The following is a 21,605-nucleotide window of genomic DNA, read 5'->3' on the forward strand; positions in this document are numbered from 1 at the left end:
TATAAATTATCTATAAATAGTTTATTTTGCCTATACACCTGTTGGATAGAATGTCTTGATTACGGGGTGGGGGCGCCCTGCCCCAAATCCGCCTCATTGCAATTCCTACCCCGTATCAGTGATAGTGATAACGATATGTGTATCTGAATAGATGTATCAGTTATAGTGATATGCATATGTATCTGAATAGGTGTATCGTTTAAACTTGATAAAAAATCTCTTGTATAAATATATGCATATGTATCTGAATAGGTATATACAAATACATACCTAGACGTATCGTATACATATTTTAAAATTTTCCCCACCGTCTTCAATATTTGCAAATATTCTTCCTTTTTTTTCCTCTCTCCGATACTTCCTGTTCTCTTTCATTCCTTCAAAGGCGCATGGGATAACTTTGGTTGCTGGGACCATAAACTTATGCTGTTGAGAGCAACTTTGGGCTGTTCACGTGAATCTATTCATGCCCATGTTATCTTTTAGGTCAAAAGAAAGCAAGGGCAATTACTATTTGCCAATATATGCTGTTGGCTCCCAACAACGAAAGTTATTGCCAATCGAATGGCTCATCATAAGATATTCCCAATACACAATGGGGATATGCTGTAGGACCTTGTGGGGCGCGGTCTCGTGGGGGCAAATTCGAATTTGTTTCTCACAGAGAAATTTCTTTTGGACTCCAGATTTCCTGAGCCCAATAAGAACTCTGCCACAGTGCCACGTCTATCCACAACACACCAACTCCGTGCATTTGGAACATCTCCCCGTAGGAGAATGAGATGTTACCATGTGTGGCTAAGATGTCATGTGGGGAAGATATGCGGACTCGTTGTTATCTCCCTACCTCACCCCGACCCCACAAAAAAATCTCTCAAACCTCCATGATGACTGGACGGACTGGCCCAACGGCCCTAGCTTTACACCATGCACGTACCGAACCAAAAGGTCAGACATCGGAAAGGCTATAAATAAGTTGCCTAAGCGCCACGTTTCACACAAGAAGCTCTTCCCTTTCCCCAGGCAAGAATCAGGATCTCAACTGGGTTGATTTCTTTCTTCTGCCAAAATTAGCGTGTAAGTGTTTCCGCTAAATTTAGTCCTTCCCAATCTAGCATCTTCTGCTTCCATTAAAATGAGAAAAAAAGATGGATAAATTCTTCTTTAATTTGCTTTTGGAAGATAATCACATCTTTCAATCCTTCTTCAAAGTATTGTTTTCAGGTCCTCCCCCTCTTAATTTTTTTCCACTGAATCTCACTGCATCTCTACTGTTTACAGGTATATAATTGATAAAGTTTGATTTGGGATTCATTAGGCAATGGCGAAGAACGTAACGACGGTGTGCCCGGCACCGATGAAAGCTACATCTAATGGGTCATTTCAAGGAGAAGATCCTCTTGACTACGCGCTTCCTTTACTAATCTTGCAGATCTGTTTGGTCGTCGTTTTTACCAGAGTGATTGGTCTCATCCTTAAGCCTCTTAGACAACCAAGAGTCATCGCTGAGATTATTGTATGTCTCTCTCTCTCTCTCTAAATTTCGAAACCCGGCCAGTTCTTAATGACACTAGTTTTTTCTTCTTATCTAATAAAATCAATACAAAGTTGACTTGTAAGAAGATCACCTCTTCAAACTTTGTTAGTCTTTTATCATACAGGCATCATTTTGAATTGTCCATATTATAATTTCTCCATAAATTGTCATCAATTGAAGTCCTGAAGTTTTTTTTTTGTTTTTCTAGATCTGGAGGTAATAAAAATATTCCGTAATTATCGAAATGGAGAACCCTTTTTAAGAGAAACCTAGATTAATTTAGGGAGAACGACTTTCAGTAGATTTCTTAGTCCCATTGTACAGTTGGGGTAGATGTCAATTTGGAATTGTTGGCAATTCACGGGTGCGAAGGTATTTGTCATTTTAAATTGTATGGAATTCGGATTCAAAATTCTGAGTTGGTTACAATATACTTTTGCTATTAATTTATGAGTACTGGCAAATGACAATGTTGCCTTAGAAAGACCTTGTATGGCTTTCCCTCTTCGTTCCATACCAAATATGCACAGTATGAGTCGGTCTTCAGTAGAGCCTGCCCTGGTCGACTACATCCCCCAACCCTTGGACTTGGTCTTCGGTCAAGTCGGGCAGATGCTCACGTTCAGGAATAACTAAGAAACGATACTAGGGACTTTGAAGTTCTCCGCTCTGGTCACATTTCCACCTGATTAGTCTGTTCGAGTGCCTCCTTTGTCTTATGTAACCTCTTCTTATCCATTCGTGGTCGATCCCGACGTGTAACCGGATGTGCGTGGTCAGCAGATCCGGACTCGGCAGTCCGATTCACAGTGAATGATAGGGCTACGCCTTCTTGTTTCTGAAAAGTTTTCTACTTTCCTATTGGGGCTTTCCCATCCGAGTTCACTTTCGTTAGTGCAGGGCTGAAACCGAGAATCATGGCCTGGCCTCAGATGTATTGCTGTGGCCCCATCAAATCAAGACGTCACTTGATGTAATTCAAGGTGAGGCCATAGGAGTACATGAAAGTCTGGCTTTGATTTCCTTGTTTTTCAGCCCTGTCCTCTGCGACACCGCCATAGCAAAATTGGTTTGTTTTGTTAACATCCACCGTGAATTGGATGGTTTCTTACTTCGTCAACTCAGAAATCTCCATGACAAGGGTGAGTTAAAGCTTGGATCTGTTTATATGTGGTTTGATGCAGGGAGGAATACTACTTGGGCCGTCCGCCTTTGGGCGGAGCGAGAAATTCCTGCACAAAGTATTCCCGGCCAGGGGCATGACTGTGTTGGATACTCTCGCCAACATTGGGCTTCTTTACTTCTTGTTCCTGGTTGGTCTAGAGCTCGACTTGCGAGCTATTCGTCGCACCGGGAAGAAGGCTTTAGCTATTGCCTTGGTGGGCATAAGCTTCCCGTTCATTCTTGGAGTTGGGACGTCCGTCGTACTCCGAGCCACCATATCCAAAGGAGCGAAGCATGGTCCTTTCCTTGTCTTCATGGGTGTATCTCTCTCCATCACCGCTTTTCCGGTACTGGCTCGTATACTTGCAGAGCTAAAGCTCCTGACAACCGACCTTGGGCGCATGGCCATGTCCGCAGCGGCTGTAAATGACGTCGCTGCCTGGATTCTCCTCGCACTCGCTATCGCTCTCTCTGGCAGCGACACATCCCCAGTCATCTCTTTATGGGTCCTACTGAGCGGTGCTGCATTCGTTACATTTGCGATTTTGGTCCTGCGACCAGCACTTGCACTTATGGCTCGGCGGTCCCCTGAAGGAGAGCCTGTGAAGGAGCTCTACATCTGCGCGACACTGTCACTGGTGTTGGCAGCAGGTTTTGTCACGGATACCATCGGCATTCACGCGCTGTTCGGGGCCTTCGTGGTTGGGGTTATCGTACCCAAGGACGGGCCATTTGCCGGCGTACTGATAGAGAAGATTGAGGACCTTGTGTCGGGGCTCTTCCTTCCGCTCTACTTCGTGTCTAGCGGGCTGAAGACGAATGTTGCAACCATTAGAGGAGGACAGTCATGGGGCTTGCTATGTCTTGTCATATTTAATGCTTGTTTTGGGAAGATCGTAGGTACGGTAGTGATTTCTATCATCTGTAAGGTCCCCAAAAGAGAGGCTGTCGCACTAGGATTCCTCATGAACACAAAAGGTTTGGTGGAGCTTATCGTCCTCAACATTGGCAAAGACCGAAAGGTAAGTCTTGATAACGAATTAATGGTAACAAGTTGACCAACGCACCGTGGTGGTTCCAATCGTTCACCACTGTAACGTGGTTCCTTTTACATTAAAATCGACAAAATAATAAGACGCATTTTGTTTTGTTTGTCAAAATCTTCTCAGGTGTTGAACGACCAGACCTTCGCCATCCTGGTGCTCATGGCTCTCTTCACCACCTTCGTCACAACCCCCATTGTTATGGCCGTGTACAAACCAGCTAGGAAGGCCGCGCCATACAAGCATCGGACCATCAAACGCCATGACCGAGATACGGAGCTGCGCATACTGGCCTGCTTCAACAGCACCCGAAACATCCCAACCATGATCAACGTCATCGAGTCCTCCCGTGGAACCCGAAGTCGTGGTGTCTGTGTCTATGCAATGCACCTCATGGAGTTTTCAGAGCGATCCTCTGCCATTTCCATGGTTCACAAGGCGCGGAAAAATGGACTTCCCTTCTGGAACAAGAAGCATGGCGACAGGGATCAAATGGTCATCGCCTTTGAAGCTTATCAGCAGCTCAGCAACGTCACCATCCGCCCCATGACCGCCATCTCCGCCCTCCAAACCATCCATGAGGACATCTGCGCCAGCGCTCAACGAAAGCGCGCTTCCATAATCCTCCTCCCCTTCCACAAACACCAGCGGCTCGATGGTACAATGGAATCCTTAGGCCACTCATTCCACCTCATTAATCAACAAGTTTTACGCCACTCGCCTTGCTCTGTCGGGATACTCGTTGATCGTGGCCTCGGTGGGACGACCCAAGTCTCAGCAAGCGAGGTCTCCTACTCGATCGTGGTGCCCTTCTTCGGTGGCCGTGACGATCGCGAGGCACTCGCTTATGCGTTCCGCATGGCTGAACACCCCGGAATTGTTCTAACGGTGGTGAAGTTTGAGGCCCAGCCAGGAACGTCATTGACGGGTGATAGTAATTCTGGTAACCGAGGTTCAACCAGTATTACTGTTGGAACCGAAGAAGAGGATGAGAAGAAAGCAGACATGGAGTACTTGGAGGAGCTGAGAGAAAACGTGCCAGAATCGACCACATTTGAGGAGAGGGTGGTAGGTGGTAAGGAGGATATAAGAGCAGTGTTGAAGACAATGAACAAATGCAATCTGTTTTTAGTGGGGAGAAAGCCACCAATTGTTCAACTCATGGATAGAACAGACTGTCCGGAATTAGGTCCGGTTGGGGCATTCTTGGCGTCATCAGAGTTCTCGACGACATCATCAGTTATAGTGATTCATCAGTATAATCCAGCTGTAACTGTAACTCTTCACCCAATAGTGAAAGAAGTGAAAGAAACAAAGGGGGTAGTGCCAGACACCCCAGAAGACGTATGAGTAACCACGTTATTGTTGTATGTTTTTTTTTTTTTTACCTTTAACGTGAGAACTGAGAAGGCTAGGGGAGGGGAAGGAGGAGTGAATGAATCATAAGTCTGAACTCATCAATTGAGTGAAAGCACCAGCGATTGAGGGGGCGGGCGTGACTTCTATCTGCATTGTCTGTGGTTTGGTGGTTGGTGTAGGACAAATAAACGGCCCATGCCACTTAATACGAGTTTGGATCGCCTTCACATGTTGTCATGCACAACTTTCTGTACAACCAATCATAGGACACCAAATCAACATTAAATCATGTCTACATATCATATGTGCCAGCAATAAATCATGTCTTTCTCTCATGAGATTCTCATGACTCCTCTTATCTATTATTTGCTGATTTTCCCAAATTTTCATTCTTTTCCCACCCTCTGGTAATCTGTTCCCATTTCCATGTTCCCACAAAATCAGTGCTGAAGAAACAAAAACTATCTCAGATTCTTTATCCTCTAGCTCTTACTAATCCAATACCGCTTGAGTGGGATCAATTTTGTCTCTTCATCATTGATGAAGTTGAATCAAGAAAATAGAAGTTAATAATTAGTATAGTTGGAAAAACAAAACTTTATTAATTGTCTCTACCGGTGCTTCGCCAGTGTTCACTTGAGTGCTCGAGTAGTGTTAAAAACCATTGAGACAAAGGAGAAGAACCCGTCTCTCATGGATCGCAGTACTAGAAAATAGGGCTATAGCTACTGTACTTCAGTTACAAACATAAAAACTATAGCTAAAAATTGGGATATAGCCACAGATATACTCCTGTTGTGGTTAAAAATTAAACTTTAGCTACGGTCATCCTGTCTGTGGTTAAAAGTTGTTTATCCGTAGCTAATATAGCTAATTGCTACCTATAACCATGGTTTTAGGTTTCCCTCACTATAAGTTTAATTGACCTTAGCTACGGTTTTATGTGCGTGGCTAGAAGACATTTTTTTCTGTGGCTAAAAGCTATTTATAGCTATAGCCACAGATTTAGTTATTTGTGGTTATTGATCTTTAACTATGGCCATTTTAATTGTGGCTAAATAACACTTTGTCCGTGGCTAAAAGTTATTTATAGCTAGAGCCACGAATTTTTAGTTATGAGTAGCTATAAAGTCATATAAATACCAAAAATGTTTGACAATCCTACCCTTTCGAAGTAGAATATTTGGTAATTATTTAATAAATTGCATACAAAATAATATTAAATAATTAAGAAATAATAAATATATTAAAAATCAATTAGCAATTAAATAATTAATGAATTGATATACAAAAATTGGTAAACATTTACTAAAATGATTAAAAATTAATACAACTCACGAAATACTAATAAATAATAATCATATACTACTAATTAATAATTCTAATTATTCATTAATTACTATTATTAATCATTTATTAGTTAAGAATTATTAAAATAAAAAAATAAGATTACTAATTAATAAATAATAAATTATTATTAATTAATCACTTAATGAATAACAATAATAATTAATTATTAATACTATTTAATAATAACTAAATTAGCAAATAAATACATAAATAATAAGATTATAATTTCTAAAATGTAAATACATATTTTCATTATTACGTAATTAATTAAAAACTAATCATCAAAATTATTTTAATTGACCAAGTGCTTCTTTAATAGCATCAATATCTTTCTACAATAATACATTTTTTATATTATATAACCATTTTAGCAGCAATTGTAGAAAAGAAGCATTATACAGGATAAAACGACTATCGACATGCTATATGCTCATAAATTGTGAACCCTCAAAAGCAACAATATAATATGCTCTAGATTAAAGTAGATAAAAAATCAGATTGAACTATGAACTTTCTTATAGGATGAACAAACTACTGAGCAAATTTGTAAGTAAATCTATTTTATTTTCTTTGTAAACTAACCTGACGTCTGAAATGAACTTGGTTGGATTTTGGTTTGAACCGAACTCAGTGATTTGTTTTTTTTTTCTTTTTCTTCAATTTGTAATATATGGAAATAATAAATAGAATACATTTGCAATGGTACAACGGATATATATCAACCCTTCACAAGCAGAGATCATAGTTACAAACATATTTAGCACATTAACAAATATATTAAAGAACTAAAATTAATTTTAATGAATGGGATTAAGTCAATCCTATGATAGTCACAAAAAGGATGCCTCCAAACATATTTTATATTTTCATTGGGGCAGCTTAAATTTTGAGTAGGGATGTCAAATGTTTGGGTTTAGTACAAGTTTGGTTTAACCCAAACCTGACTCGATCAACTATATCAAACTTGTGACTTGATTATTCCATATAGCCAAGTAATTAATTAATCAAAATAGGGTCAACTTGTGACATCATAGTTAATATAATAATATACAGAAATTTTATTAAATAAGATAATAAAATATGAAAATTGAATGAAGCTATGTAAAAATTAAATGCCCTGACTAAGATCACGGGACCAACTCCACTTGGTAACCAATGTTTTCAACATCGATTTGGTAAAAAATATTGAACTCCAGCAATTGAATCATTGATCCATTCAACTTGATCACAGGGTTATTGATTGAACATTAAAACTTCTAGAGGCCATAACTTTGCATTAGGTTGTCTTATTAGGACAATCTTTATATTGATTTGGGGTAACTTTTCTAGATCTACATTCTCAAGTTGGCAAAGGCGTCTTGTCCCACTATTTTTTTTTAGAAAGAAAGCCCATTTTTTGGCCTTAAATACCAACTTTTAGCATTTTTATGAATAAAAATAAAATAATAAATTAAACATTAAATAATACTTACTAGCATCCACAAAGGATGAAAGGAACACCTTTGTTTTGCCTTTACAAAAATAAAGGAATTATAGCAAGCAATACAAGGAAGCATCGTAATTTGCATTCTTTTGGTCCTTGGTATGATTCATTACTATTTTCCGAAATTTACAATGTTTTAGTTGCTGGATCAAAGATAATCCCACCATTAAATGCTAGAAGAAAAAGAAAATAATTTAGTAGTTTATAAAAGCTTGGGCGCCAGCTTTGTATTTATCGAACAATTAATTAAAAATGTATGTGCTTATAATTGGTAAACTAATATGAGAAGGAAATATCAAGAGAAAAACTGGCATAGATTGAGAATTACTGTATTAGTGATAGCAACTTCGAGACAAACCTACTAATTTGATGTTTATCAAGGAATGAAAGTGGAATAAAGAAATTATATATTATTTTTTCCTTCCTTTTAAGAACAACTAAGTACTAGAATCTAGATTGTGGTCTCAGCGTTAATACAAATAAACATCTTTTCTAACTAAGGACATGTTTGGGAGTGCTTAACTTAAAAATAAGTGCTTAAAAACAAGTGATTATTCGAATAAGCACTTATTTGCATTTGGCACCCAACTTTTTCAATTGTTTATTTTATGTTGGGCATTTGTAATATTTTTCTCTAATAAGCACTTAAATAAGCATTTGTGACTATTTTGTTCTTCATTTTCTTTCAAAATTTCAAAATATACCCTTTGAAAGCACTTTTATGAAAGTACTTTTACGAAAGCACTTTATAAAAGTACTTTTATTATGAAAATACTTTTATGAAAGTACTTTTATAAAAACACTTTTATGAAAGCATTTTTACAAAAGCACTTTTAAGAAAGTACTTTTACGAAAGGACTTTTATGAAACTACTTTTATGGAAGCATTTTTATAAAGTATTTTCATAATAAAAGTATTTTTATAAAGTGCTTTCATAAAAGTACTTTCATAAAAGTGCTTTTCTAAAAGTACTTTCATAAAATCTTTCATAAAAGTGCTTTTATAAAAGTACTTTCTTAAAAGTGCTTTCATAAAATTACATTTATAAAAGTGCTTTTGTAAAAGTACTTTCATAAAAGTTCTTTCATAAAAGTACTTTCTTAAAAGTACTTTTATAAAAGTGTTTTCACAAAAGTGTTTTTATAAAAGTACTTTAATAAAACACTTTTATGAAAATACTTCATAAAAGTACTTTTATAAAAGAACTTTTACAAAAGTATTTTTATAAAATTCAACTAGGGATAATTTTATAAGTGGTATTTTAAAATTTAACTAGGGATAATTTTGGAAGAAAAAGTTGAATAAGTGCTTATTGTATAAGCATTTAAAAATAAATGGAAATTTGGGCTTAAAAATAAGCCCTTATTTTTAAGATAAACACTTATTCCGGGCTTATTTCCCAAATACCAATAAGTGCTTAATGGCCCAAATAAACACTTATTTTTAAGCACTCCCAAACATGGCCTAAAAATCATTTGCATAGTTGGATGGGTGGTAGCATTTTGTATATGAAATGGTTCCAGAATTTTTTAATATAAATTGTATAAAGAAATTTAATGGTCATTACCTAATGTTAGTTCTAGCTACCATGGTCTTGGGAGAGTTGGACACGAATCTTTGGCATTTTCTTGCATAAAGTGGTTCTTAGACTTCAGCTCATGTTCTCATGCTTGTCAAGCCTAGATTTCACCATTGGATCGAATAATGTAATGACCCTCTTTGAACCTTAAATCTAATTAAAGAATTACATTTTCTAAAATGTCTAGTCCAACATAAACTAGCATAACATCAATGGTCTAGTTTGGCTTTTCATGTTCTCTATCTGGATTTATAGAACAACCTTCACCTTCCAATAGTATAAAACCATTGACTCTCTTCTCTCACCTAAAATATTGGGAACATGAAAGTCTTTTTATTTAGGACAAATCTCTCACACTAAGGAGGCGTTTGGCAAGTCTTTTTAGGAAGATCTTCTAAAAGCTCAAGACTCAAAAGACTGATGAGCTTTCATAGATAGATCTTTGAAGACCAAAGACCATTTGGTTTCAATTTTTTTTCAAAGATCTTAAAAGCTAGAAAGACCAAAAGACCGTTTGGCAAGTATACTTGCAAGTTCGGCCTAACCTGCTATTTTTTGGGCTTGGACATAATTTTAGGCCCACGAGCTTAGGCTTGGGCTTTAAATACCAAACCCGACTATTTTTCGGGCTAGTCTCGGGCTTTCTCAAATAAGTCCAGTCAACACTATTACATATAATAAAAAATACTTATGTTATATACAATAAATATATGTAATATATATTTTCATTAAATTATTATCAAATATTAATATACTATTTAGAAAATACATATTAGTTTATTAATTTATTAAATTATTACTAAATTAATATAATACTAGTTTATAAAATTCACCAAAAATATGACATTTTATGTGCAGATTGGTAGGGGTGCTCACTGTTCGGTTAACCGAACCGTGGGGCATTTTCTTGAACTAAATCAGTAGTACCAGTTTTTGGAAAACTGGAAATTGGAATCGAACTGAAGCCAGTTGGTTAACTAGTTGATCAGTTTGGTTAACCGCCAGTTCAGTTCATCAATTTTTCGGTTTTTTAGTTTTTACAATATATATTAAAAAAGTATTAATATATATATAAAATATTATATTTTAAATAATATATTATAAATATATACATTTATATATATAATGCATATTTATTAAAATTATAAAATATATATAATATACATAAGTATATATAAAATATATGGAAATATATGTATACCGGTCGGTTTAGTTAATCGTCGGTTTTTTATATTGGTTAATCAAAACCGAACAGATACCTTTGGTTTTTTAAAAACACCGAACTGAAACCAAACCAACCGGTTTGGTTAACTGATTTTTCGGTTCAGTTTTTTGATTTTTTTTGCTCACCCTTACAGATTGGGCTTCAAGCTCGGGCTCAAGATCTTGGCTCGATGGGCTGGCCAAGCTCATCGAGCCGGTTTTTTATATGTATATGAAAATATATGTATACCGGTCAGTTTAGTTAACCGTCGGTTTTTTATATTGGTTAATCAAAACCGAACTGATACCTTTGGTTTTTTAAAAACACTGAACTGAAACCAAACCGACCGGTTTGGTTAACTGATTTTTCGGTTCAGTTTTTTGATTTTTTTTGCTCACCCTTACAGATTGGGCTTCAAGCTCAGGCTCAAGATCTTGGCTCGATGGGCTGGCCAAGCTCGGGATTGGGCCTTTACATTTTCTATTGATAAAGAGTCAAATCCTAGCCCAAACCCGGCTTTTGAGCCAACTTTCCTAAAATTACAAAATACCCCCTATACTAAAATTACCAATGCCTTAATATAAATATAACCTAACTTTTTCCATTTCAACTAATCTACTGTTCATCTTCCACTCCCTCTCTCCACACACAGCAGCAGAATGGTGTGCCTCGGATCTCTCTCTCCTCTCCAATTTTTCTGTTTTATTTTTTTATCTCTCCCTCTCTTTTCTACTGTTCATCTTCTACACAACGGCAGAATAATGACCCGAAACGCCTTTTCTTCTTCTTCTTCTTCACAGCGGCAATGAACACAGTTCTGACAATGGTGACTCCATCCGAGCTATCTCATGTTCGATTCCATCTCTCTCTCTCTTCCTCTCCTTCCCCTTCTTTTTATTTTCTTTTATTATTCTTTTTTTACCGATTTCCACCACCGATTTACACCTCTATATTTACCGTTGCAAATCATAGTAGCGGCTGTTGTTTCTATCCACTCCATTCCATTTATTTCGTTCTCTCTCCCTCTCCCTCTCCTCCCTCTCTCTCTCTGGTTATTTCTCCCTCTCTCTCTCCCTCTATTTTTATCAACTCCTCCAACAGCCGCTGCAAATCATCTTCAGCTCTCACTATAGTAACTCGACGCTGCGGCGAGTTTGAATCTAACCACTTGAAATAACGAGCCTTGATTAGTATTCCTGAGAAGAAGAAGAAGAAGAAGAAGAAGAAGAAGAAGAAGAAGAAGAAAACGAGAAGAACATACCTTCGAGCAGAGAATTTCTCTCAAAAATTGTCAAAAGCATTGGGAAGCCGAGAAGCCCTGATAGACCATAAGCTTGGCTCGGGGCTTCTGAGATCCAGACTACTTTGGTCTTTCAGAGTCTTTTTTGTGATTTGTCTTTCGGTCTAACGAGCTTTCATTAGACAAACAGAAAAAGATCATTTTTGGTCTACCGGGCTTCTAAAAGCCCAAAAGATCTTTCAAAAAGATTTTCCAAACAGGGCCTAAATCATTTTAGCATTTGGTGAAGATTAGAAAGATAGATATCCTCCCACTCCTATGGGTCATTTCCCATGTCTATGTCCATGTCAGGACCTGAATTTAGGCATGACTGATTTTGTACTGGTTTTGGTGAGACGAGATCTGCTCCTCACACCTGGCGCCTCACATACACATCCTACCGTGCATTGGGATCCTATACTTATTAGTTATTATTTGCGGGAGATGTTCCCAATGCATGGTGGATGTGCCTGTGAGGCGCCCATTTGTGAAGAGCAGATCCCGCTTCAGTTTTGGTGCCACTAGTGGTGCTGAATTCAGGGGTGGAGCAGGTTTTGGTGTTGGTGGTGGTTATTGCTAATCAACCTAATGGCTTAGTTCAATGAATTCAGGGGTGGAGCAGATGCTCACTATGAATAATTCATTTCCACTAGCCACTACTAGGGTCTAATAAAGAGCATATCTCTATCAACTGTCCAACACTTTGTTCCAAATTAGAATTCATAGATGACACTCTCTATCTATGTATGTATTATAGACATGAATGAAGTTTATTTAATGTAACACCTATTCATCATCAATAAATATCTATAATGAGTTGTTGGGTCCTTTTTCCTTCTAATGTGGCTTTGGTTTAATGAGAATGCATGATTCATGATAGTTTATGACTTGGATTTAAATAAATGGGATTATATATAGTTTATAAGGCATAAAAAAATATAGTTTATAAGGCCTTCAGTTTTCATGCACCAACTAACCTATTAATTGCAAAGCTGCCTTATTCTAGGGGAAGCTAATCTTGTTGTGCTTTCCTCTATATAGCTAGCTAGACATTATTTTAAGTGGTAACCCATATTCTCTTCTGAATCTCAACATTCTCCCAATTAAGTTCATGTGGAGGATGATATGGTTGATAATGTAGGTTTAACTAGCCATGCTACATGAATTAATTGGATATATTAATATACCACTCTTCAGTTATATAACCTGAAACTCTAGTCATTCTTGAGCATAAGTTTCCATTAATCCCCATGGTCTTTACTAACACACAAGGAGAAAACTAACTATGAATTTTGAATTTTTGATTATGGAATTCATTTTTTGAATTATATGGAATTCAGATCTAATTCAAGAATGAAATTTGTGTGTTAATATATAGTCTTGCAAGGAAATTAAATTTGGTTTTTATAGGTCTATTTCTTTGCACCTTAATATTAATATAAGAAAAATAATTTATCTTTTATGAACAATTTAAATGCTAACGCATAAAGTCATTGAGGAAGAGGTTACAGCTTGGTAGCACACCTTTATTTTTAGTAAGAGATTTCAACTTTTTAGTATGTATCATACCCCTCCATATCTAAAGGCTCTTGGTTGTTCCTAGTTTGAAGAAACCATGCGGAAGTGAGATGTTTCTATGACTAGGTTCCCATTCAGATTGAAATATATATTTCTTTTGAGATTTTCTCCTTTGTTGTAGAAAACAACTATAAGAGGTTGACACATAACCTTTTATTTATAGGAACCTTAATTGCATGATAACTGATTCTTATTGGAGTCTTATTTGTAGGGATAATAGCATATAAGGGCAACTTTTGGGGTTTAATATCAATAAAAGTAATATATTTAAAAAAATTTAAAAAATGGGTTAACTTTTTAAAAATAATATCAATAAAGGGCAAAAACACTGTTCATCATCTTCTTCTTGCCATTTATTCATCAGAGTAGTCGTCTACCACCGCTTGCCGCCATCCGCCATGACCCGCCACCACCGTCCGCTGCCTCCGCCCACCTCCGCCTCCCCTAATCAGAGGTGGCGGAGGCAGCGCTGGTGGTCATTCCTCTACCCGCTGCTACCACCACCTCTATCTCCACCAATCTCTAGCAACGTTGCCAGAGGCGGAGGCAGAGATGGGCGGAGGTGGTGGCGTTGAACAGAGAAACCACCAGTGCCGCCACCTTTGCCTTCGGCCACCTCCGGCAACATTGCCGGAGGCAAAAGCAGAGGTGGGCGGAGGCGGCGGACGGTGGTGGCAAATGGTGGCGGGTGGCGGGTGGCGGCGGACGGCGGCTCTGATGAACAAATGGCAAGAAGAAGATGATGAACAATGTTTTTGCCCTTTATTGATATTATTTTTAAAAAGTTAACCCATTTTTCAAAATTTTTTAAATATATTACTTTTATTGATATTAAACCCCAAAAGTTCCCCTTATATATGCTATTACCCCTTATTTGTATGATCACTCATTACTGATTCATGATTTTGAATGGTACTTTTAACAAATGAGAGAGCTAGACTGTAAATGTCTAATTATATCCTTGCCTAAATTTGTTGCACATACAGAACATGCATATAGAAAACATGGCTATGGGGATTCATGTCAACAATTCGACATCTAAATTACAAAGAGACCCACTTTACAAAAGCAATCTTATAGGAAGCATGGTGATACCATGTAAACTTCTACTCCAATGTAGTTCTCAGTTAGCAAGTCTGTAAGTAGTTAGCTCATCCACTTTAATTAATCTCCTTGTTCTTATCCAATATTTTCTTTTTCATTCTTAATTAATCTAATAGAATATTAGGTCTTACATTCTTTAAAGTATACAAATCAGGAACCTATCCAGGTTAGAAATGTGAACCACCGGAAATATATTTAAAACCCATTGGCTTAGGTCAAACCAACAGTTGAACTGGGAACCATCCAACCAGCTTAACTAGTTCCAATATTTTTTTTCTTAGTTCTATTATATAATTATCAATTTATCTGTAATGTTTTGAGATGTAATGGTCGACTTGGTTATCCATTTAGGACAGTCCATGCAAAACTGCCTTTATAAAGGGCTATCAATTTCTAGAAGGCATTAAGATTTAAACCCATGTTTTGTTCTATGTTACAAATTCAATTGGATACCACATCAGTGACCTCGTCAAGCAAATATTTTGGGGAATTTGGTGCATTGAATAGAAATTACTAATGGATTTTGTTACCTAACTTCCTTTATATTTTTTTTCATTATATATTGCATATTTAATCAGATCATCAAAGTATTCTTTGTTCTAACTTTTTTTTTTTTTTTGTAAGTTAAACATGCAATGTGAGACTCATAAAGCATAGCTGGAGGCAATGGATAATTATTTTATATTTATAATTTCTTTTGATTTTTGAAGTTCATGTAGACTTTACTATGTATTAAGGAAGATTTGACATTTGTAATACATTTTAAACAATGGATGTATTCAAATTATACATGGTATGCAATTTTTAAAATAATATAACCATTTGTTAAAAATAATTATATAATTCTCATGTGATGTATGAATGAATCGGGTATTTCTTTAAGGTGGTGGTCTTGATTGCTGGTATTTTACTATTTTAATTGGCATATAGCCATGGTTTTCAATTATCTAGACATTGAAACCATGGCTATAGATTGAAAGAATTAGTTATGGTTTTCGAAAAAAATCATACCTATAGACTTCAACTTTTAGACATAGTTTTTCAAAAACTGTAGCTATAGGTTAATGTATTTAATTGCGGTCTTGTAGAAAATCATAGCTATAGGTTGAAGTATTTAGCTTCGGTTTTGGCAAAAGAATTGTAATTATAAGTTGGTGCATTTAGATACAGTTTTATAATAAATCGTAGCTACAAATGGAACCCTTTAGCTACGGTTTTGTGAAAATCCATAATTATAGAGTTGGATATATAACTACGGACAGCTTAAAAACCATAGCTATATGCACCTTTTAGCTACAATTTAGCCTGTGGCTAAAGGCAAATATAATTTGCATCTACCTTTCATCTACGGACAACTACCGTAGCTATAGATGGATTATGGCCACAAATTAATTGAACTGTAGTTGTATGCGATAGTCACGTGAACATAGGCTACGATTTTCTATCTATAGTTAAACAATAACTATAGGTAGGTATATAGCTACAGTTTCTTTGACCTTTAGCCACGGTTTTGTCCATAACTAAATGTCATATTTTTTGTAGTGTCGATTGGGTCATTTTGCCCTTTTTTCTTTTATTTAACTTTAATATATATATATATATATATATTAAAATTGGTCCTACCATGTCAGCAGCCCTCTCCTCCAAACCCCCCTTCCTAATTTTCTATATATATATATATATATATATATATATATATATATATATATATATTAAAATTGGTCCTCCCATGTCAACAGCCCTCTCTTTCTTCAAACCCATCATTCCTAATTTTCTATTTTTTTGAACTTTTTAGTTTTTTAATTCCACACAATTACCCATTAAACCAATAAGAAAATCACATATGCTTAACTATTTCTAACAACCATAAAGAAAGAGGGATTTGCTTTTCTAATGTTTAGCCAAGTGGCACCACTTTGCCCCACTTCCTCCTAAATTGTCTCTAATTCCTATTTATCTCCTAAATTATCTCTAACCCCTACTTATCTTTTAAATTATCTCTAATTTAGTAGAGAGTTTCTCTCCTAAACTATCTCCAATTCTTATTTATCCTCTCCCTCACTTTTTATCTATACCTATCTAAAGAAAGTTTCAATTAAAATAATTATGAACTATTTAAATGTTATAACGAAATTATATACTAAATTTAAAATATTTATTCAAAATACAAAAAATTAATAGATTTAATAATATTCATATTATTAATAATTCAATATTTTTACAAAATTCATCATGAAATTATGTAGTGACAATATAAATTATAATTTTATGAATTATTCAATTTAAATGTTATTCAAATAATAAAAAATTAACATTAAAAAAGAAAACATTATTTAAATATTTTAATAACTAAAAATCTTAAATAAAAACATTAAAAATAGCTAAATAATATAACAAAATATTTAATATTACGTAATAACACTAAAATAAACAAAAATCAAATAATGAAAAATTTTAAACATTTTACATATTGTTAAAATGTTCCAATAACAAAATATTTAACATGACAAAATTTTAAATAGTTAAAATAACGAAATTATGTAATAAATTTAAAAAATATCTTAAAAGTAGTAAAATAATTATAATAGAATTCATAATATTCATATTAATAATAATTTAATATTTTACAAAATTAATAACGAATTATGTAACAATAGTACAATTATAATTTTATGGATTATTAAATTCAATAAATAATTAATATTTTAAGAATTTAAATAACAATATTATTTCAATAACTAAATAATATTATAAATAACTAATTTCACTTATATCAATTAATAATTATAAAAAATAACTATCAACAAAATTATATTTATTAGTAATAATTTTACAATAATAGTGTATATTCATTATATATTTATATATACTATATTTAATATTTATTTTATTTTCAGTAATTATTTATTGTTTTTTATAAATATGCTTTCAATAATTATTTATAGATGTATTTTTTATTTTTGTTATTTAATATAAAATTATCAATAATTATTGGAGATTAAAAACTATTATTTATCTTTTGAAATTTAATTTATCCTATTTATTGTATTTTTTTATAAATTTATTTTTAGTTTTTATATATTTTTATAATTTATAGATTAGTACTTATTAGAGATTAAACTATCATTTAAGGTTACACTATTTATTGACTAATTTAGTATATTTTCATTGTTTATTATATTTTTGTAGTTATTGTATTTTTATTATATATCTATTATATTTTCATTATAAATTTATTTTCAATTATTGCATACATTTGCTATAAATTTTCAATAATTATTGGAGATTAAACTATTATTATTTATTAGAGATTAAACAATAAATTTAGTTGAAATTAGGAGCGTTCAATGATTGGTTCAGTTCAGTTGCAGGCTATTTCACCAACCAAATCAATCTGATCAAGTCCGTAGTTTTCACTCGAAACTGATTGACCATTAGCAAAAACCCACCAACTCGGGTTGTATCGATTTGGGTCTATTGTTTAACTTTCACTTAACAAAGCATGGGTTCCCATCACCATGCCTTTCCTTGCTCCATTATCACCACCCTGCATGACTTTCTCTCCTCTCCCCTTCCCATCACTCTCATTAAGCCATGTCACCCAACTACCTAAAAATATTCCTATAATCTCTTTCATAAGGTATCTCATTTAAACCAATAGGAAAGTATCATGTTGCCCCACTCTCTAATCAATTCCTAAAATGCATCCCCCAATCTATATCCACTATCCCTCATTTAAAATATTCATATTAATATTTAATCCCACTCATATTCAATGAGTATTAAATAGTGTTATTACCAAAAGTTAATAAATACAATTAGTAAAATACCAAAAATTAAATATTCTTATTAATACGGTTAGTAAATTACCAAAAATTAATAAATATTGTTATTAGTTAACTCATTAACAACATTTTATAGAAATTGAAAACTCTTTAACTAATCTCTATAAAATTGAGAATTATATTTAATAATTATCAAAAAGTATAAATTTTAGTTATTGTTATTATCATAATTAATAACCAAATACAAATGGGGGAAAATATTATAATGTTAGAAAATGAAATTATTAATTAATTTATATTGAAAAATAAAAAAATAAATTAGTGTAATTTTGTTAGTAAATTACCAAATAAAAAATATATTTAATAACAATTTAAAAAATCAATAAATCCCCATAGTTACACAAATGTAATAAAATTTTCATAAAACTACATTTTCGTAATATAAAATTTTTGAAATTAAAAGATATAAAGTATTTGAAAGTTTATTTAAATTGCATTAAATAATTATTGAAAATTATTAGAATATTTTGGAAACTTTAGGAAAATTTATTACATTTGATAGATTTTGGAAAACCATTGAAAAATTATGTAATTTTCATTGAAAATTATTGAAAATTATTTAAGATAAATGACTATGGGAAATGGAAAACTATAATTTGAACAAATAATTACACAAATTATTAAGATAAATTAGTATAATATTGGAAAAAGGAAATTATTGGTTAGTTTATATTAGAAACTATAAGATAAATTAGTATAATTGTGTAATTAAACCATTTAAAAATAAAATAAATTATTTAATAAAAATTTGAATAAATTCTCAAAATTACACAAGTACAATAAATTTTCCAAAATTTTCATAAAATTTCATTTTTGAATATTAAAGACAATTTAGTGTACTTTTAGAAATTTACTATGTGGTTGATACTCAATATATCCCTTTGATAATTTCTATCATTAAATTGAATATTGGGTTGATGGGGATAGTGTTTTCAAAACTGGATCAAACCAAATGGTTAGACTAGAAAAATTGGGAACCGGACACTGTTTCACCTCAAAACCGCTTTTTGTCCAAAAACTGTTTATTTGGTTAGCGAACTGCTGACCTGGGCAGTTGAACCATCAACCTGGACAATAGTTTTTGGCCTTTTTTTGTTTTTTTAACTTTTTATTTTTTTGTCAGAGCGGGTCATCCGTTCGGACCAAACAACCAGACCGTTCGACCCCAGAACAATTCCCTATCCGGTCCAATTTTAAAAACCTTGGATAAGGAGTGGGTGCCTTGCCTTGAGCTTGGCTTGGTGTGTGCCATGGCCTGGCCCAAGGCTCGGCCCGTGGACCAGCTCGACCCATGGCACGGCATGAGCCCGCACGGGCTCGAGCCATGGGTCGTTCCAAACCGATCCCCCAAATTATCCTAGAGGAGGGAGGCACACTCAGGACGCCTCATGGGCCAGCACGGCACGACTCGCACTTTGTGCGAGCCACATGCGAGTCGTGCCGTGCTGACCCAACACGACCCAATTTACACCTCTACTTGAACCCGCCCAATATTGGGGACGGGGTAGAAAAGTTCGAGGATTCTCCATCCTTGATGAGTAGGGTGCCTTGCCCCTGAATTCACCTGACATTGAGGAGTGGTTACCTTGCCCTGAACCCGCGTGACACTGGGGACGGGGCAGGGATGGGGTAAAGTGTCTTGACTATGGGGTAGGGAAAGGGATGGGGTGCCCTGCCCTGAACCCACCCTGTTGTCATTCTTATATAATTGTTAATTATTGGTGGAATTAATAAAAATGTTAAATTTTATAATAATTTTAATTTATTTAAAATTAATCAAAATTTCTTTAAAAATAATAAAAAGAATAAAAATTATTAAAATTACTACAATTTATTAATAAAACTAAATTTATTAAAAAATATTTATTCATATTTAATTAACAATAATTATTTTTTATAAATCAACATTAAATAAAAAATAAAATTATTAAATCTTTCAAATTTTCCCGTACATCACACGGGTCCCTGCTAGTTTATAAAAAAAAAAAAATAAGGTTTATAACAAGGGAGCAACAAAGAGTACCAGAGTCCAAAGAGGCTTCCTCTCCCATTTCCGTCACTGATCAAAACGAGAGTAACAGAGAGGTGAATGAAGGCTTCGGCTTCCTCTCCCATTTCTATCACTGATCAAAACGAAAAGGGAGTGGATTGGCACAGGTTAGGATTGGCACAGCAAACAGTTAATTGAAATTTGGAAATTTGGAATTGACCTCTCTAACTGCAATCCATCTCGGTCTCAATGTATCCCTTTTCTAATCCTATCTCAACAGCTTAGTGGGGTTGTTGAAGGAGGCCCCTATCATGTTACTGATATGTATGGTGTGGGAAAGATTGAAGGCCACTAGCTACAGAACCTACCCTACGCAGAGAGTATTTCGCACCTTGTGACCCACTGTGTTTCTCCGTCAGCTATTGTGGAGGCTGAGCAGGCACGGCTTGATGAAGACAGACAGCAAGGAGGAGCCGGTCCAGCTGGAGCCGTATACTAATCCTCAATCCGGTTTGTGCTCGAGTAGGGCTGAGGATGAACCTGTATGTTGGCTGAGCGAGTGGATCATGGAGTTAAATTTGGAAAATTTCTCGGGGTCTCTTTCTAGTAGGGGTAAGCATAGATTAATTTGGTAACAGATTCAAGGTAGAAACAAAGTCAGTGGTTTCAAAGTCGGTTCCAGGGTAGGGCTGCAAATAAATCGGATCAGATTCGATCTGAATCCGATACCGGTCGGCTGTTAAGAGGCAAATTCGGATATCCTTTCTGATCCTAACAAATTGGACCAGATCAGAAAAGTCGATCCGTTCACTTAACAGATCGAATTTGAATATTGGCCGATCCGATCTGCTGTGATCCAATTTGATCCGTTAATTGTGAAATATTATATATTATTTATATATTATATATGTATGCTCTAAATATTATTTATATAATTATATATTATATATTTTAATATATCATTATATTATATAAATAATATAATATATTATTTTATAAATATAATTCTAATCGAACCGGATATTCAAATTCGAATCATACTTTTGAAAATTCGATGGATCCTTATCAGATTCAAATCAATCAGATTTTC

The 21,605-nt window shown here is 34.5% G+C and overlaps 1 protein-coding gene and 1 pseudogene across 2 annotated transcripts; one reads left to right on the forward strand and one right to left on the reverse strand.

Annotated features, from left to right (window-relative positions):
- Positions 1–21,605, reverse strand: part of LOC148800634 (uncharacterized) — a 71,157-nt pseudogene that overhangs the window by 11,092 nt on the left and 38,460 nt on the right.
- On the forward strand, positions 997–5,466 carry LOC104590013 (cation/H(+) antiporter 19). Of its 2 annotated transcripts, none has more exons than XM_010248509.2 (4): positions 997–1,077; positions 1,282–1,516; positions 2,722–3,723; positions 3,871–5,466. In XM_010248509.2, the coding sequence occupies exons 2-4, from the start codon at positions 1,322–1,324 to the stop codon at positions 5,092–5,094; spliced, it is 2,421 nt and encodes an 806-aa protein (XP_010246811.1). In that variant the 5' UTR covers positions 997–1,077; positions 1,282–1,321; the 3' UTR covers positions 5,095–5,466. The 2 variants fall into 2 exon arrangements, with proteins under 2 accessions (XP_010246811.1, XP_088758863.1); XM_088902737.1 differs by lacking the exon at positions 997–1,077 and adding an exon at positions 1,114–1,224 and having other exon boundaries at positions 1,319–1,516.

Source organism: Nelumbo nucifera, chromosome 4, assembly GCF_055504915.1.
Source record: "Nelumbo nucifera cultivar China Antique chromosome 4, China Antique-T2T, whole genome shotgun sequence".
In the NCBI taxonomy this organism is placed as follows: domain Eukaryota; kingdom Viridiplantae; phylum Streptophyta; class Magnoliopsida; order Proteales; family Nelumbonaceae; genus Nelumbo; species Nelumbo nucifera.

Bases quoted from the DNA above. Each gene is read 5' to 3' on its own strand.
- LOC104590013 (XM_010248509.2), top strand. From the start codon at position 1,322: ATGGCGAAGAACGTAACGACGGTGTGCCCGGCACCGATGAAAGCTACA. The intron at 1,517-2,721 runs GTATGTCTCTCT...GGTTTGATGCAG, and splicing joins GAGTCATCGCTGAGATTATT to GGAGGAATACTACTTGGGCC. The intron at 3,724-3,870 runs GTAAGTCTTGAT...AAATCTTCTCAG, and splicing joins ACATTGGCAAAGACCGAAAG to GTGTTGAACGACCAGACCTT.